This window comes from Rhinolophus sinicus, chromosome 13, assembly GCF_057876585.1.
Source record: "Rhinolophus sinicus isolate RSI-liver-muscle chromosome 13, RSI-T2T, whole genome shotgun sequence".
NCBI classification, from domain to species: Eukaryota; Metazoa; Chordata; class Mammalia; order Chiroptera; family Rhinolophidae; genus Rhinolophus; species Rhinolophus sinicus.
The window spans coordinates 12739847-12755095 of NC_142513.1; the positions used below are offsets into that span (position 1 = coordinate 12739847).

The 15249-nt window shown below is 49.9% G+C and overlaps 1 protein-coding gene across 2 annotated transcripts in view; it reads left to right on the forward strand.

Annotated features, from left to right (window-relative positions):
* RIMS4 (regulating synaptic membrane exocytosis 4) overlaps positions 1-15249 on the forward strand; it is a 56532-nt gene that overhangs the window by 27713 nt on the left and 13570 nt on the right. The window contains exon 2 of one of the 2 annotated variants that reach the window (XM_019748537.3): positions 9244-9382. In XM_019748537.3, coding sequence (XP_019604096.1) covers positions 9244-9382 — 139 coding nt within the window. Of the gene's footprint in view, positions 1-9240; positions 9383-15249 lie in introns of both variants that reach the window. The other variant, XM_019748531.3, reaches the window with a different exon arrangement.

Here is a 15249-nt window from a genome sequence, read left to right on the forward strand (position 1 = left end):
GGGATAGGGTCACAGCTAACTCACAAGGACATTTAATATGAGCAAGAATTAAACTTTTGTTCTGAAAGCCACTGAGATTTGGGGGCCATTTGTTACTGCGGCCTAACCTAGTGAGAGCTGACAGGTACATTTAACCCTTGCAATAATATGTGAGGAGGTTACTAATAATATTTCTATTTTATGAGGGAATTGAAGCTCAGAGAGGTTCAGTCACTTGCTTTAGTTTATTCAGAAAGTGGCCGAGGGACACTTTAAGTCCCAAGCCCAATTATTCTGGCTCTAGAGCCTGTGCTTTTAAGAAGACGGAAGTACGGGGGCTGTGTTTGGTGAATGATGAGTAACCCAGTGTGGATGGAACACCTGGTGTGTGCGTGGCATCAGCCGTGCGGTATAGGTTTGGGGCAGATCCTTGAGTGCTGTGTGGATTGTGACGCTTGCTAGTGCCAGATGGGCCCGTAGACGCTACATTTGCCCACAACCCAACTTCTTCCAGAGCTTGCTCAGTTTTTCTCCAGTGCTAGTGAGAATGGCTTTCTGGGGAAAGGCACCTACTTGTGGGGATTGTAAATTGTCTTCCTTCCAATGATTGCTGAGATGCCCCTTCTCCAGAAAGTCTACCCACGCTGGCCAGAATAGAGTGAATGACTTTCCTCTGACCATCCCTGCTCAGTGTAGGACCTTCTCCTCCTCCCCTAAATGCATTTACTCTGCATTCAGTATTCTCTGTCCTCAGTTGACATTTTGGTTCCACATTTTTGCCTTCTCCCTAGATGTTTTGTACTGGTCAATATAGCTCTTGGTTGTAAACTTCCAGAAGGTAGTACTTGCATCTACAGTAAAATCTTATTATGATTTTACTTGCAATCAACTTTAATTCAGTGTTGAAATAATTTTACTCTTACAATCCAGACCCTCCCTCCGCTTCTAATGCTGTATTAATTACTCTTCTCAGCTCTCACAATACTCTGTATATATCGCTGTCCTTGAAGTATACTGTGTTGTAATTACAACACCTTGTGTTATAATGGCCCCTTTGCGTTGCCTGCATCCCAGTAGACTGGGAGTTTCAGCAAAGTCTGGGTTTAACTCATCTGTGTCATGAGTCTCCAGCACAAATCCTGAAGAGACACTTAGTAAGAGTTTGTTGATTGAATGGTAATTACTTATCGGTTTCATCTCCCACTCCCACCCCCACTAACTGTAAGCTCCTTAAAGACAAGGACTATATCTTATTAGAATCCTCAAGGCCAAGAAAAGCATGGCGTGGGAGATGAGCTCCATAAATGTCTATTTCATTGGATAAGTGAGAATACATTCCATTCCAGGGGCAGAACACTTTAGAGTTATAAAGCATATTCATATGCAGTACCCAGTTGATCCTCTCAGAATCTTCAGATTCTCTCTGTCTAGTGTTCTCAAATCCTTATCATGGGTTCTTTGCCTCCCTTGCTCCCACCCGTTTCATCTTTGCGTCTTCCTGATCTCTCCCTCTTCAAATCCTCTTGGAAGAAAGTCTGAGAATTTTACCCCTCACCTCTCCCCCAGTATAAAGCAGCCTAAAAGGCAAGTTGTACTCTGATTTGCAAAAGTGGGAACCAAAATCTTGCTCCCACTTAGCGGTTTTACCGTCTTGGGCAGCTTCATGGGCCTCCCTGGGTCAGCGTTCTCTTCTGAACATGGAGACGACGATGGTTGTGAGGCTTAAATGAAGTAATATAAGTTGACCAGCTGTCATAAGCTCTGGTTGAGCTCAGTAAGTGGGAGTCCCTGTCTACGTGGAATGGAGGGCTTTGAGTCATCAGAAAGCCAGTGGAAAGGAATAGTGGTTTAAAAACCAGCACAGGATGGGGTTGCGTGGTTTTGAGATCTCGTCTCCCTGTGAGCTGCCATCTCTGCCCCAGGCAAGCCCAGGCCTCCGCTCCTGGTCAGCACCACGGACAGTTCCCTCGGCATCTGGCTGTGGGGAGCGAACTTACTAGTAGCGTCCAAGCGCTTTGTGTGGCAAGGTACCGCTTTACTTTATGTACCACCAAGGGAGATAAAACGTGTCAGAATTTAATGCAGACTTGCCATCGGTTGTCATTCATATCTTAATTTTAGATATGTTGAAAAATGTATGTCTTAGAATCAATGAAATAATGACAAATTATGAGAGAGAGTATCAGTGAGCCGTTGACCACTGACCACTGACCAGGTTAGTTATAATAGCCAGCATTTATTGAAGGCCTACTGTGTTCCAGGACTCGTTCACTCCTTTCTCTCCTGTCCTGGGTGCTCTCTGCCCTCTATGCACTTCACAAATATTACGTTTGGGGAAGATAAACGTCAGCCAGATAGACAGTTAATGAACAGTTTTCCCATCATCCTTGTTCCCAAAATATTCCAGTCCTGAGCCTCGTTTCTTCAGAACATTGCTTCCTGCTGAAAGATCATCTAATGTGTTTACCTTTTCAGTCCACACCATGCTTAACTCATTTAAAAAGCAATTCAAATGCATATCGTATGACCCAAGAATTTCACTCCAACAATTTCACTCGTAAGTATGTGCCCAGAAGAAGTGTGCACAAATAGTCACCAAAAGACACATACGAGAATGTCTTTGACAGCTGTTGGTAATATCCCCAAATTGGAAGCTACCCACATGCTCATCAACAATGAAAAGGACGAAAATAGTTTTGATACAGTCACACAATATAAGACAATAAAACCACGAGAATGAATGGCCTTGAAACAGTTGGCGTGGGTGAACCTCACAAACACAGTGGTGAGTGGAAGAAGTCATGCTAAGGAGTATATGTCAGTATATAAATATACAAGATAGGCTACACCAATCTGTGCTGTTAGAAGTCAAGGTAATGCTACTCGGGGAGGGCAAGTCCTGCTACTGGTACAGGGTGAGCGCTACAAATCACGTTATCTATTCTGATCATTTATCATTGGCATCATTTTATTATCCTGGTCCTTACGAGCACGTGCTTTTGGGAGAAGGTACATTAAACACATTCAGGTATAAACCATCGAGTGAGACTTACTTGTTTTCTTTGCTGGAGAATTTGCATTTTTCTGGGCAACACATTCTAACAATAAAGCCAATTCAATGAAAGACACTGTTTAGTGAAACGGGCGATGACAAGTGCTGTCCTAGGTGCTTACACTGTCGACATCCACCAAGTTGACTGAGGACGGCATTTCAAGGTGCAATGGAACAGGTACCCCCATAGAGGTGAAGGTAAAGGGCCCTTGGGGCTCAAGGAGTTTGATCAGGGAAGTGTTTGTGGAAGAGATGGCATTTGAATTCTGTGGTAGGTGTAGCGAGTTTAGTGTAATGATTCATTCAAAACCTGGTTATCGGAGCCAGAAAGACCTGGGCCTGGATTCCAGCTCTGCCACTTGTAGCTGTGTGTGTCCTTGGGAAAGTTACTTAACTTTCTTGATCCTCATTTTATTCCTCTACAAAATTGGACAGAAATCTCACTCACAACTTATGGTGAGAATTAAATGAGATGGGGCTTATGTAACACACTGGACATAGGGTCTGGCAAAAGGTTAATCACAGCTACCTTTGTTGAGTGCTTACTGAGTACCACCACCCACCCAGGAGGTCCTCAGGATTAAATGTTACTATATTATTACATGATCTCATTGTTATCTTTAATCCTCACGAAAGCCCTAAGAGTTTGGTGCATGCCCAGTAAACTGTAAGTGTTATTTAAAGCTTAACTCTGGACGATGGTTAGAATTTTGTTAGGGGAGGTGAGGAAGGGAGGAAAGTAAAGGAGAGAAAACCAGGCTGAGAAAGTTATTGAGGACGTTTATGAACGATGAGGTGCTGGGATGAGCTGGGGTGTGGAGATTGAGGGAAGCCGGGAGCAGATGGGGAGGGAATCAGGTAATGGAGAGCGTCGAATGCTTGGGTGCAAAGATTGAACCTAATTTGGCAGGCAATGGGGGGCCATTGTAAGGTTTTAAACGGGATCATAGCATGACCGAAGGTGTGACTTTTTAATGAATTTGTATTTTACCTTCATTTGCATTATAGAATGAATACATTTAACTGTAAAACTTCAAGAGACGTAGAAGCATACAAAAGAGAAATAAAATCCCCCCCATGTGCTGGTTGGAGTGTAAATTGGTATAGTTATTTCAGAAAATCATTTGGCAGCATCTGCTAAAGCTGAACAAATGCTTGCCCTATGGCTCAGCGGTTGCACCCCTAGGTATATTTTGGAGAGACATGGGTACAAATATTCACCAGGCCATGCACTAAAGTGGTTATAGCAGCATTATTTTTAATAGCTCCAAACCGGGGAAAAAATCAAATGCCCATCAAGAGTACAACGGATAAATAGATTGTGGTATATTCGTACAGTGGAATACTACATAGCAGTGGTGGTAAGCCATCTACAACTATATACAACAGTGTGGGTAGATCTCATAATAATGAGCAGAAGAAACCAGCCCCCATCCCAAAAGCCATGCTCTGTATATGAAGTTCAAAACCAGGCAAAACTAATATTTGGTGTTAGAGATCAGGAGAATGGCTACCCTGTGGAGCAAGACAGACTGAAAGACGGGCGCACATGGGCTTCGGGGATGCTCGTAATGCTCTGATTCTTCATCGGGGTGCTGGTTACGTGGGTCTATTTGGTTTGTAAAAATGCATCGAGCTATACACGTAAGGTTTGTGCACTTTTCTGTATATACCTTATACTTTGACTTAGATTAAAATCCACAACCTCCTGTAACAACCTTTTCTCACTACAGTTTCTCCCCATGAACAGTTTGGTTCATATCCTCCCAGATTTTTCTGTGGTTATGCACAAATAAGATAAGATATATGTATATATACAAAAAAGGGTATAATGTTATTCCTACTGTCCAACAACATGCTTCTTTAACTTCAGAGGGTGCTGAGGCATTCTTTCTGTGTCGCTGTATACTAGACCTGGATGATTCTTTTTAAATAACTGTACAGCATTGTACGGGGGGATGTGTCATTTTGTAAACCAGTCCCCTGCGGATGGACAGTCAATTCCAGCATTTCGTTTGTGTAAACGAGGCTGTGGGGAACCTCTTCATGCATGTCTTGGTGTACTGTGTGACTGTTTGTGTGGAATGAATTAGGAGGGGTGGACGCTCTTGGCCTGAAGTGGGAACTTAAGATAGTTAAGCTGTTGATGGCTTGTTGGGTGGGTGGCTTGAAAACAGGGAGACCAGTTAGGAAGCTATTAAAATAGTTTAGATTTGAGGCAATGAGGGTGGTTGGCTGTGAAAATGGGCAAGAAGGGAGAGATAGAAGCGATAGTATTAAGGGCAGAGACTTGATACAGCTTAGCATCTGATGGGAGAAGGGGAAAAGTCAGAGAGCTCGTTGCGAGTTCCGAGTCTGGGTGGCTGGATTGGTTGGGAACACACATCAGAAGGAGCTGATTGGGGGAAGTGGGACCAGGGAGGGGCTTAGTTTTTGCCAGTTTGCATTCAAGGAGCCAGCTCATCATGCAGGTGGTGAGGTCGAGAACGTAGCTGGAAGTATTTGCTCTTGACAGCATTATGGTCTGCAGACTGAGGCATAGGAAGCACTTAGGTTGGTCTTCCTGTTGCAGGAAGGGAATGAAATCAGCAAGGCGGGAGGAATCCAGAGAGAGAGAGAAAGAACCTGAGGACTGAATGGTGAGGGACCAACTGACATACAGGTCACAGACAGGCCTGCTAGAATTCACTATCCCGGAGGCCCAAGAAGGAGGGATCTGTAGTGACTACTATCCTTCAAAGGATGCAGTAATCAATAGCCTATGTTAGCCCCCCTCTCTCTGGCCCCCCAGTGGCTGCCACCATCACATCTTGTACTTGCTCTTCATCACACTTAACACAGTTGGCATTAATCCATGTGATCTAGTTTGAGGTCTGCTTCCCCTTGTGAACTGTGAGCTGCATGGAGGCAGGGGCCACCCACTCTCGCTCTCTCTTATATCCCAGCATCAGGCGTGGTGTTTGTGGTGTTGGTACCCCAAGTATTGCTGCCTCCTGCAGGACTCCAGCCATCCTCATGCCCGCCCTCTCCCCCAACCACACACAAAGTTCTCTGCATGAGTTGTCAGAAGAAGGACTTAGGACCCTGTGGGAGAAAATTCAAGCTGCACAGTTTGAGTCTGGGGTGCAGCAAGTGTGCCTGGGTAGCCCCCAAATCGGTCATTCAAACTCCATTTGGTCGTATATCACAGTGGCCAGCCACAGTGGGTCCCCAAAGTTGACAGGACTTCAACTCCCGGCCTCTCCGGTGGAGCGTTATGATAACCATGGGTGGTGAAACCTCTTAGCAGTGGAGACCAGATTTAGAAGTGGGTTTAGCATCTTCATGAGGGCACCCCACTGAACAGGAGGGCACTCAGTAGATGTTTCTTAAGTGAATGAAGAAGGGACCACCCTTCAGGGGTTGGGGACTGAGCCAGGCCCTTGTGTGTGGTCGTGAGCTGTCCTGGGAGACGGGTTTAGAAAGCATGTGGACGGAGTGGTAGAGGGCAAGCCACACCGAGATGAGCGTGCATGGTTGGTGACATGGTGGGAGAGGCTGTTCTCCGAAGTGCGCTGGTTGAAGGGGGTGGTGGAAGAAGTGAAGCCTTGAGCAAGCTTGCGGGAGGAATGGAAAGAGCCAGAAGACGCAGAGGTGGCAGATTCAAGGTCCAGAGAGGACCAGTGGTGGGAGGCATTCCAAGTGAGGATGGGAGGAGGTGGGATGGGGAGAACAGATGGCAGATGAGCTTCGGCAAGGAGAAGGGTCACCCCTTCCTCTCAGAGAGGAGGGGACGGGAGGGTTGAGGGGCAGGTTGGAAGGTCTGAGGATGGTGAAACTGGGAAGTGAGAAAGAACAAGACAGACACATCTTCTCAGTCAAATAGGAGCAAGGTCATCTGTTGGGGTGGATGGGATGTGGGGCGGGGAGTGGGAAAGCGTTGGGAAAGTCACTTTGGGGACTGTGACTACATGAGCGGGAGATGGCCAACGGGAAGGTTCAAGGGCTGAGGTTAGATGGGGAGCTTGTTGGTGTGGTTGGGTACAACCTGAGTTCCCAGACTGGGGACTCCTGAGGTGGGAAAGGTGTTAGGTCCGAGGGAAGATGAAAGACAGTTGGCATGGGCACATTTGGGAGGTCCTGGGAGGCCTTTCTCCGCAGTGGCTGTGGCTACTCTTGTTTGGCACCTACTGTATGCCAGGTACTGTGGTCAGTGTGCTGCCATTTACCCCTCTCCACAGCTGCTACCCGACTTGCTCAAGGTCAGCTTGCCCAGGACTCTGCCTGGGCTGTCTGATTGCACAGCCAGGCTCACCTGTGTGATCCACACCTGTTCTGGGGTCCAAATAGGGACTGGATGGGGAACGCTGTGGGGCTGTAGGATGCCACACAGATGTGAAGCCCACCTCTCCAGGCCTCGTTAGTCTCAGCGGCGACTGAGTTGTCATGTTTTGGTTCTCTCTCTTCCTGGAGAAATAAGTCAGATCCTGGTGCATGGGGACGAGCTGGTGCTGGGCTCCAGAACCAGGCTCGGTGGGGAGGTCATCGTCCCAGGTCATGTCTGCAGCCGCCTGCAGGGTGCTGGTCACGGGTGTGTAGCCCAGTGAGGAGGGCTTGTGTGTTCCCTGACATAGGACTGTGCTTGTGTGTATGGGTGAGTAGACGGATGTCTCTGTGTCCGTGAGTCTGTTTCTGAGTGAGCATGTGTGTGTTTCAGAATGTTTCTCTGTGCCTCTGTACCTGCTATACACAAGGAAACAGAGACTGCAGATAGAAATAAGGAAAGAACAAACGGTAGAGTGAAGGGAACACAGCCATAGGGACACATGTGTTCCCCCACACATTCAGAAACACTCAGGGTGCCACATCCCCAGAAGTGCAGTGTCCGTGTCTCCCTGTGCTTTCTTGAGTGGGTTGGCGTATCCTTTGTCTATAGATACGCATCTCTGCGTGTGACTGGCCTCAGAAACACAGCTTGATAGGTCTGTGGAGACCCGTGGAAACACACACATACGGACGCTCAGATCTACAGACACACACTCTGTGTCTTTGCACGTGTATTCCCCTGTATGTGTGCGTACGTTACTGTGTGTTTTTTCGAGTATGCGGGCGCCTGTGTCTGAATAATACAGACACGTGGGAGACACACATGTGGGCACACACTCTGAGAAACACACACAGCATCTGTGTGTGTGTGTGTGTGTGTGTGTCTTAAAGTCAGGAGGAAGAGGACATCATCCTAGAGTTGGGAGGCCAGCGGGAGGTGTCCTGGCCTCGCTCTGTTCCCTGACATGTGGCATGCAGATCCAGCTCTCCTGTGTCTTACCAAGAAAGATGAAGGGATTTGGGTGGTTCTTTCCCCTAGGTCCAGGAAGGTCTTGGATAGGATGACGTGATCACAGAGTAGAAGCGAAGGAGTGAGCTGCTGTGGGGGCAGGGTTGTTCAAGGGGAGGGAATAGCAAGGGCAGAGAGCCATTGTCCTCATAAAAACCTTGTTGTTCTCCCATTTTACAGTTGGGGAAACTGAGGCACAGAGAGACTGAGTAATTTGCCCAAAGTCTCACAGCCAGTGAGAAAGGGATTCAGGATTTTAACCTAGACCGTCTGGATTCATAGCCAATGGCCTAAATCGGCAGTCCTCAAATCAGGAATGACTTTGCCCCCAGGGGATGTTTGGCAATGTCTGGAGATGTTTTTGATTGCCATAGCTGGACAGGAAGGTGCTATTAGCATTTACTGGGTAGAGGCCAGGATACCGTCAGACCTTCTACAATGCACAGGACGCCCCTGCCAACAAAGCAATAGCACACCCAAACGGCCTGTTGTGCTGGGGTTGAGGAACCCAGGTCCAAATCCATGCAAAGCACTTGAAGAGAATATATGACACATAGTAGGTGCTCAATAAATAGTAGCCGACGAGGAGGAGGAGAAGTGATTTGGAGGAGGTTGCAGGGGAGACGTGAATTTAAGGGGGGAGAAACGGTACATGTAAATGAACCCGTCAGTTAAAAGAACACATGTGACGCTGTTTGTGGGGGGGGTGAGAAGGACAGGCTGTCTGGAGGGGGGTGGGTGCTGGGGAGACCTGTGGTGGGAGGAGCTTGATGGACTGGGGTGGGGGCCAAAGCTGGTCAGCCACCTCCCCCGGAAATACTAACCAGATGTCTCGCCTCTCTGTCCCCTCCCACCCCATGTCTGCCTCCCCACCTCTCTTGGCCTCTCTGCCCAGAAGGGGACAGCCGGAGGCTGAAGGGGGCCATCCAGAGGAGCACAGAGACGGGCCTGGCGGTGGAGATGCCCAGCCGGACACTGCGCCAGGCCAGCCACGAGTCCATCGAGGACAGCATGAACAGCTACGGCTCAGAGGGCAAGTGAGTGTGGGGCCCGCCGGCTCCTGCTGGCCATCCTGGCCCTCAGTCTTCTCTGGGGTGGGGTGGGAGGGCCTCGGGCTGGGAGGGGCGCTGGGCAGGGCTCCTGGGCCATCCCGTCTTCAGAAGGGAGGTGATGAAGCCAGGAACCTCCGAGGGAGAGTGAGACAGCCACTTTGGTGACCGACTGCTCCACTGCTCGTCAGCTATGTGACCTTAGCCAAGTCACTTCTCTGTGCCTCAGTTTCCTCATCTGTAAAATGAGGATGATACTAACCTCATGGGGGTGCTATGAGGATTAAATGGGTTAATGCTTATAAAGAGTGTCGGAGAGTACTCTGCCTCCACCTTCTGCTCCCTCCCATTTTAGGCCCTGCCTCGCAGCTGGGGGCTTCTGCCGCCTGAACACCGTCCCACCCCCCAACCCCTCCTAAACTGGGCATCTCTGGCCTCTGTGAATGGCCTTGCCTTGGCAGATGCCGCGGTCCCGCCCACCTCTTAGGGAGACTTTCCAGAGGGCGAGAAGAGGAGGAGGCTAGGCGGAAGGGAGAGGAGGAGAGGGAAGGGAACAAATGTTTTCTTTAACCTGAGAAACTTGGCAAGGCAGCACACTTGGAGGAAGATAATGTGTGCATCTGGAGAGCAGTGGGTCCTCGCTGAGATTTAGGGGGTCGGGAGGTTTGAGTCCCAGTCCTGGCTCTGCCACTGACCCCGCTGGCCTAGGGCGTGTTCCTCGGCCTGCAGAAGCTTCGGGAGGCCAGCAGACATCTCATCTGTTGACTTCCAAGCAGGTCGGAGGACCAGGTCACGGGCAGTGTGGTGCAGTGAGCAGCCACAGGAAGTCAGATCCACATCCCCATTTTATAGACCAGCAGGTAAAGGCTCAGAGATGCCACACAACTTCCTCCAAGGAGAGCAGCATAGGAGGGTTTTGTGAAGAAGGAATGAGATGATGGTGCTTGGGAGGTGGCTCTTGTTGTCACTTGTTAGCATGCGTTTTAAGGAACCAGAGAGACGACATACATGACAGAGAAGTTCAAAGCCAGGACTTGAGTCAGACAACCTTGGTTTGTACGTAATTTCTGCTTCTTAGTAGCTGCGTGACCTTTGCGGAAGGTACGTCTCCTTTCTGAGCCCAATTTCTTCGTCTACAGAAAGGACAATAGTACAGACCACTAATAAGTTCTGCGGGTTGAATGAGTTAATGTGCTCATATGTGAAAGCACTTAGAACAGTGACTGGCACACAGCAAGCACTGTTTATTGTTCCCTGTGGTGGTTGCTGTCTGTCATTGACACAGCCACTGCTGGTTGGGTATTTTGCTCCTTGAGGCAAATGGCATCCTAACAGATAACAGTGAGCCCCTCTAAATCCAATCGTGTCTGTAAAGGGCTTAGCACAGAGTAAACGGGATACAGATTGGCTGCGATGGTCATGATTATTAAAAGGTTTTGGGTGCGTGTCTTGAGTCTGACTGAGGGAGGATTGGGTGGGTTGGAGGGTGTGTGGTCTAGCAGAAGGCAGAGTCTTGCCCTCCTGAGAGGACCTGAGTCCAGACACATGCTGCCACCTTGCCCAACATCTGGCTAAGAAAGGGAAGGTGAAGGGACAGGTGGGGACCTTGAGCTGTGGTCGGCCTCCTCCTTGTTCCGGAGGTATTTTGGGCATTGGCAGGATCCAGATGCCAAGCTCTGAAACAGGAGGGGGTGTGGCCGTCCTCCTCCTGGGCTCCTGCCAGCCCAGCTGAGGCTTATAGGAAGCCAGCGCCTGAGCAGGCCCCCGAGCCTGTGGCCCTGGGCACTTCCGGGTCTGTCTGCCCCGGGCACTGGATCACCAGGCATGTGTATTCCTGCAAGTGGGCACAGGGCTGCTCCCAGGTGGCTCTTCATTTCAGCAGATGGCCTCGAGCACCTACAGTGTGTCAGACAATTGGGCTGGGCACCTCCGGGACCCTGCCTTCTGACCAAGTAACTATCATAGCCGTGTGATGAGAGGTGCAAAGTCCCGAAGAGAACTTTGCAAAGGCTGTGTCCCCCCCCCCAGGTCTTGGTGCCTGTGGGTCAGGCCATCCTCTCAGTGAAGGCCCTTGGGCTCCAGGTTCCACAGCTCCAGCTAACGGTGGCTGTAGCCCTCCCTCTCTGTGGTGTGGTCCCCAGGCCAGCAGCAGCGGCAGCGGCCCCCTCTGGGAGCTCGGGAGAAATGCAGACCCACTGACTCAGAATCTGCTTTTTCTTTTTCTTTTTTTTTTTAGCCCCCTAATTCAGAACTCTTTGAAGAGTCTGAAGCAATTTATTGGAGGCCCACTAGGTGGGACAGAGTAGACCTTTGGTTTCTAAGTAATAAAATAGATGAACAGAAATGACGCCTTCCCCCTAGGTCCTGAAGCAAAATCCGAAAAAACATGGCCCCTCTCAGAGCAAAGTCTCTGGGAGGCGGCATAGCTCCAGGCAGGTCCTGTTTTGCTGTTGAAGGAGACTCTGAGGCCTATATTCACTTATATTGCTCCTCTAACAAGCAACCACAACTTGAGTGGCTTAAAACAATGCAAATGGTTTTACAGGTCTGCCAAAGTCTAACATGAGTCTCACTGGCTAAAATCCAGATATCCACAGGGCTGCATTCTTTTGCGGACCCTCTAGGGGAGAATCTGTTTCCTTGCCTTTTCCAGCTTCCAGCTGCCCACATTCCTGGGTTTATGCGTGGCCCTCTTTCTCTGTCTTCCGAGTCAGCAACTTCACATCTCTCTTGGACCCGTCGCCTGCTGCCGTTGCTGTCCCGCTCCAGAACCTGCATGCTCACGAGGTCTCCAGGGGCTTTGCGAGCACCTTGAGGCTGGTCAGCCCTGGCTTACAGTAATAATGTCGCAGAGTAACACTTAGAGCACGGGCTGTGTGCTCAGTGCCTGTACAGCTGTGGACTCCTTCAATTCTCACAACAGCCTGAAGGCGCGGGGACTGTTCATATCCCCGTTATACAGACAAGAAAAAGCCAAGAGACGTTAATTAGCTTGCCCAAGGTCACACCACAGCTAGTAAGTGGCTCCAAATGCTGGGATTCCAGTTCAGACGTTTGGCGTCTGCCCTTAACCATGACATTGGACTCTTTCCCTCATGTAATGGCTGCATCTAGTATCAAGATTTCTGGAAGGGCCCCGAGTCGCTCCATCTTTTCCCTCCGCAGACCTCAGCCTGTTGGATTGATTCTGGTTTATCTCCTGAAGCTGGGGAAGGGCTTTCTTTCTCTGAGCCCCTTTCTGCCTGATTGACAATGGAGGTTCTGTAAGTCAAGGTTGGAAGGGAACAGCTGTGGGTTTGGCAGCCAGCCAAACTTCCCTCCACCAGCAGTCCCGTCTCCTCCAGACAAAGGGCCAGGGGTTCAAGGCCCCCGAGAAAGGGCCATGAGAGCAGTACCTCCCTGGGCCCCCCTGAATCCTGAGGTACTCCCTGGGCTGTCTGCTTTCGTTTGGGTTCCTCAGAACCCAACCTGAGACATGGATTCGCATGCTGGTTAGTCCAGAAAACCATGACAGAGGAACACGTGAGAGAGATGGGGCAGGGCCTCGTCCAGTCGTGTGTGCGTTGAGAAGCCAGCTGCCACTGTGGGCAGCTGGAGCTTAGTCCTGACGGGAGCCAGTGTGAGACATGCACCTGAGCATCATCCCCCCGGAGCTGAAGTATTTATACTCCAACGCTCGTCAGTTACCGGTGGACGCCCCTGCCCTTCCTGCGGCACAGTGGGCTTTGGAAGCCAGAGGGGTTCCTCGGGGGCCAGGGGATCGCAAGTGCTGGCAGTTAGAAGTCGGGGTGACGTGGTGAGGGCCAGGGAATATGGGGGTCAGGGGGACCAGCAGAGCCTGCTACCCTGCCTGAGTGCATAGTGCCACCATCTCCCAGCCGCCCAACCAGAATCCTGGGGTTCTCCCAGATGCATCCCCCTCTGTCACACTCCAAATCCAATCTGTAATCAGGCTCTGCCATTCACTCCTAATTATCTCTTGACTTCATCCATTTCTCCCCATCCCCATCCCCTTGGTGAGGCCACTCATCACTCTTGCCCGGATACCTGCAAGTCTCCTTTTTGGCCCAAACTCTGTAGTCACTTGGCACTCATTCTCTCTGACCTCTGCCCGCCTCTCCGAGGCCCCAGCACCCCGCTCCGCTCCAGCACCCTGAACCTCTTATGCTCCCCTCTGTTTCACCTTCAGGTTTTTCATACGTTGCTCCCTCTACCTGGCACCCTGTTCCCTATCCCTCTTCCCTCTCCACCCTCTGACTCATTCCTCCTCCAGATCTCAGCTTAGAACCGGCACATAAGCTTCATCTCATGTGCCAACTCCAGTTAACTAATAGTGGCCCCCTGAGTGCTGTGTTGAGAAGGATTCTGGAGCCCAGTCCAGGCTTGGCAGGAGTGTCGAGGTTGATTAGCAATGTCTGCCCTGGGCATGGGCAGGGGATGTGGAACCGCAGGACCCACGATTCCTCTGGGTGTGTCAGTAGCTGCCACAGCCCCTTCTGCCCACTCCCCTCCATAACACTCTCTACTCTGTTGAAATTGTCCCATGTGTGTCTGTCCAGACACTGAGTTCAGTGCCTGCCCAGCACGGGGCCTGGCCACAAGTGATGCTCTGTAAATTTTGATAAGGGGTAGGAACTATGAAGAGATGCGCACACACGTTACACACACACACACACACACACACACACACACACACGCTCCAAGTCTTCTTCATCATAGAATCAGGACCCAAAGCTCTCAGAGCTGGCTGCCAGTGCCCCTCCATCCCTTCCCTCTGCATCTTATTGTCCTGAGGTGTCTGGGTCATCAGCATCCAGTTCCCTGGGTGTCTGGGTCACTCTGCCCACAGCCCTAGAAAGCAGAATGTGAGCGGATGGCAGGGCCACCTCACCTGGGCTCAAGGACGCATTCCTGCCAAGGCTTTTTCCTAATCACCAAAGGTCCAGGAGGCCAGAACACCCTTTCCCTTCCCCACCTCTGCTGTTAGCAGTCGTATGCCTGAAGGACAAACCAAGACTGGATGTGGCCGTGTGCTAGGAGATGGGCGGTTATGAGCATCTGACTGTGCCAGATTCTGTTCTGGGACGTTTATCTCATTTAATGCTTAAACAGCACCGAGGAGATGTCCTATCACTGTGTATTCCTATTTCACCGAAAAGGAAACCCAGGCTCTGAGAAGTGAAGAATGTGTCACCACAGCTAGTGACTGGGGGAGTCAGGATTCAAATCCAGGCCTGCCTGACCCCAAAGCGTGGACTGCAATTCCCTGTGCTTTGTCCCTCGGGGCACCTGGAGACAGTGGAGCAGAGTGGTTACCCAGGTCTGCCACTTACTAGCAGAGTGATCTTGGTTAGCTTACTTAACATTTCTGTGCCTTGTTTTCCCCTTCTGTAAAATGGGTATTGATAATGGATACCTAACTTTCATGGAGTTGTTAAATGAGGAATAAGTGAGTTAATATTGATAACTTAGTACTAGAGTGCTTGGCTCATGACCTAGTTTTTAATAAATAAAATAAAAACTAAATCCAATCCCTGGCTTCACACCCACGAACCACACTCTTGGAGCAAGGGGCAGCGGGAGGGGTAGGTTTGGAAATGTCTTGAATACTGAAGAAGCCAGAGTCAGGATTGTGCGATGCTGTGTGTCCTGGCACTCAGTCGGTTCTGCTCCAACGCTTGTTTTGAAAACATGAATTTGTTCCAACACGATTGAAGTATTAGGGTGTAATGTGAGCACGACACACATTTTCCCTTCACTCAGGTGCGAGTTCATCCACGAGAAACACTAGGTGAACGCAGAAAATTGCACCCTTGTAGGAATATACAAAACACACCTCGAACATCTCCCTGCTG